Genomic DNA, 3075 nt, shown 5'->3' with positions numbered 1-3075 from the left:
ACAAAATGTTTTATCATAAAATTTAATGTATAAGCTTGTTATTCTCCTAATAAAATAAAAATTCTTAAAAAAATATTTTCTTAACACATGATTAAAAATAAAAAAGTAAAATTCAAAAAATTTAGTATCTAAATAAATATATATTTCAGTAAATATTTGAATGAATAACTTCAAAATATTACTTTATAATATTTAGATAAATAACTCTTTCTCTTTTTACAAAAATTCTATACAAATGATATTTTAAGAAAACATAAAAAAAAAGAAGAATAGAATGAACATAATACATATTAGAATATATTTACATTATCAATTTGACGCATCACTATTTCATGATATCTGATAACTGTGTGAGTAATGATTGCATTGTTAACGATACTTTTGAAATAAAATGTTTATAATCCTCTATTCATACGTTAAATATTAATTTAATGACTTGCTTAAAAAGTTATCACTTGCATAGTTGAATAAGAGTTTTATTCAAATCTTCTTTTGCTTGCGCTTCCATCAATTTATACTATGTATATTATTAAATAATAATATCCTATGTTATGTTTACAATTATTTATATAAGATATATAAGATTGAAAAAACTGATAAAAGTAGATTTTATTAATGTTTCTAAATTTTATTATTTACAAAAATTTCAATTTTTCGATAATTTCCTTGGAATTATCATTCTACGCTCATTTAACAAAACTTGTTGAAGAATGACATTTGTTTGACTTTCGACAGAGGCCAGTTACTATCGGAGGCTGTAACTCAAATTTTCTTAATGATTTCGCTGTATCGGCTTTATCTTCTCTTGCTGGATGTCGGTCGCCGGAAGATCAGCGAGACGCCAGCGTTAATGTTACGAGTCGGGCCCTGTTGCTGCTGGCCGTGTCTGCCCTTTCCAAACCTTCAAATGACCGACGCTAATTTGTCTTGGATAGGAATTCTGGCCCTACAGCTTCCTATCGCCCAGGTAAAAAAAGATCTCCCTCCCCCTCCTGTTCACGCTTCGATTATCACTTTCCTCACGCTAAATAACGATTATATCTAATTCCATGCAAGTTGATTAAAATTTATAATTAAAACTTATAAGAAGCAATTGTCTATCATATAGGATTAATTTAAATTTTCACAATGTAGAAAACAATTAAAATATAGCATATATACCATACTTATGTATTTATTTCTTTGTGGCTGCATAATTATACCTAAATTGAAAACTGATTAGACTAATTTAATTTTTTCTTTACTTTAAAACTTCTGCTATTACTTGAAGCAAATACAACTTCTGATATAGTGGAATAGACTGATTTTCTTAATTTAATTATCTCTCTTTTAATCTACTTTTAGAATATTAGATATGGGAAAAATTCATGGCGTTTTTCCCGTTAGATGTAACGGGAAAAACGCCACGAACTTTTTCCCATACCTAATATTTATATTCTTTTTAAATAGAATTTTTAATAGAATTTTTAATAGAAAAATTGAGACTTTTCTTTTATATAGAAAAATCTCCATCATATAATGATGTGTATAATGATGTATATTTAAAAAACTAACAATAAATCAAATAAATATTTCTCTATATAAATTATTTTTTAAAAAGATAAATATTTTCCAGAAAAAATATTTTAGAATTGAATAAACTATTTTGCAGAATTTCAAATAACAAATACTCAAAATATTAAAATATTTTTATTTAAAAGATGAACGGGATTGATTAAAAAATATAAAAAAATCTTGAAAGTTTAATATAAAAGAATTATATTTTCAGAGTCTTCTGTATTTCATATTGCTCTATATGGAAGCTGAGGATCCAATGCTTGCCACGCAATACGTTACGTTTCTTCAGCCAGTCATGGTTATCAGCATACTTCTAGGGATATATAGTTTAACTGTCACCACAAAGACTTTGCACACAGCAGTTCCAGGTAATGAGTATGATTATTTATTAAATTATTTCTTTTGCCAAACATTTTATGAAAGATTTATTCACAGTATACTAACCTTTTTCAATATCTACGGCTTTCTACATACATATGATTAATTAATATTCTATTTTTTTCTTATAAAAATTGCTTATAATATTAAAAATGTAAGAGTATTTGCATAGTAGTGGAACAAAATTTTTTATTTATCACAATTTTATTTATGCAATCATTTTATTTGTTGCAATATATTTATTGTAATGGAAAAATGTTTAAACTCTGAGAGAAAACAATTCTTTTATATATTTCATTCCTAGTTTATATTTTATAATTTAATTTTTATTTTATCTTTATATTATATGTATTAGGTGTGATACTTTTAATTCAATTTCACTTTTTACGCGGTGATGATTCAATTAATATTAATTTTTTTTAGAGAAACTTTCTCACATCTGTTGAGAGAAATTTATCATTTTGTAAGTCCAATATTTATAAGTCAAACAATAATTTTACTAGAAAGAATATGAATATTGTAGGAAACAATTTTTCGAGAAGTATATGTTGCTGCTGTTCATATGATATTAATAGGAATAAAAGTTTCTGATCGATATTATTTGTTTTCGTTTCAGAGGTCAAGTTACATTATAAAACACTGGTGTTACAATTAGTATTGTTGTTCTCGAAGCTGCAGACAGGTATTATCAAAGCTTTGCCCGCTACAGGCGTATTTCCGTGCAATCCTCCTCTCACCCCAGCAATTTACGCCAATGGTAATATAAATATTGCTATATTTTGCTTGCATCCGTTCTGTTTTTATGTATTTTCACTCTATCTAAAGTCAACGACTTTGACTGATTGTACAAGATATTAAAAATTATAAATACAATTATAAATATTGCAAGCTTCCAAAACTGAGAGATGATCTTGCTATTACATTATTTTTAAAAATATTTATATGATAAAAATAGATACTGTAAATGTTATCCAATTTATTTATTTGTATTTAATTATTTATTTATTTATTTATTTGATTTATTTATACAGTATCGTAATAAATAACTGTTCTAGATTGCTTATAAAATCTTATAAAGTCACAAATGAAATAATTTTTCTAAATATATATTTATTTACAATAAAAAATGATTTATTAAGA

The 3075-nt window shown here is 25.1% G+C and overlaps 1 protein-coding gene across 1 annotated transcript in view; it reads left to right on the top strand.

Annotated features, from left to right (window-relative positions):
- LOC108684909 overlaps nucleotides 1-3075 on the top strand; it is an 8331-nt gene that overhangs the window by 3176 nt on the left and 2080 nt on the right. The window contains exons 3-5 of the mRNA XM_018189452.1: nucleotides 736-967; nucleotides 1769-1925; nucleotides 2552-2692. Coding sequence (XP_018044941.1) covers nucleotides 736-967; nucleotides 1769-1925; nucleotides 2552-2692 — 530 coding nt within the window. The remainder of the gene's footprint in view (nucleotides 1-735; nucleotides 968-1768; nucleotides 1926-2551; nucleotides 2693-3075) is intronic.

The sequence above is a fragment of the Atta colombica genome, unplaced genomic scaffold, assembly GCF_001594045.1.
Source record: "Atta colombica isolate Treedump-2 unplaced genomic scaffold, Acol1.0 scaffold141, whole genome shotgun sequence".
In the NCBI taxonomy this organism is placed as follows: Eukaryota; Metazoa; Arthropoda; class Insecta; order Hymenoptera; family Formicidae; genus Atta; species Atta colombica.
This window is presented reverse-complemented; position numbering and strand designations above follow the sequence as displayed.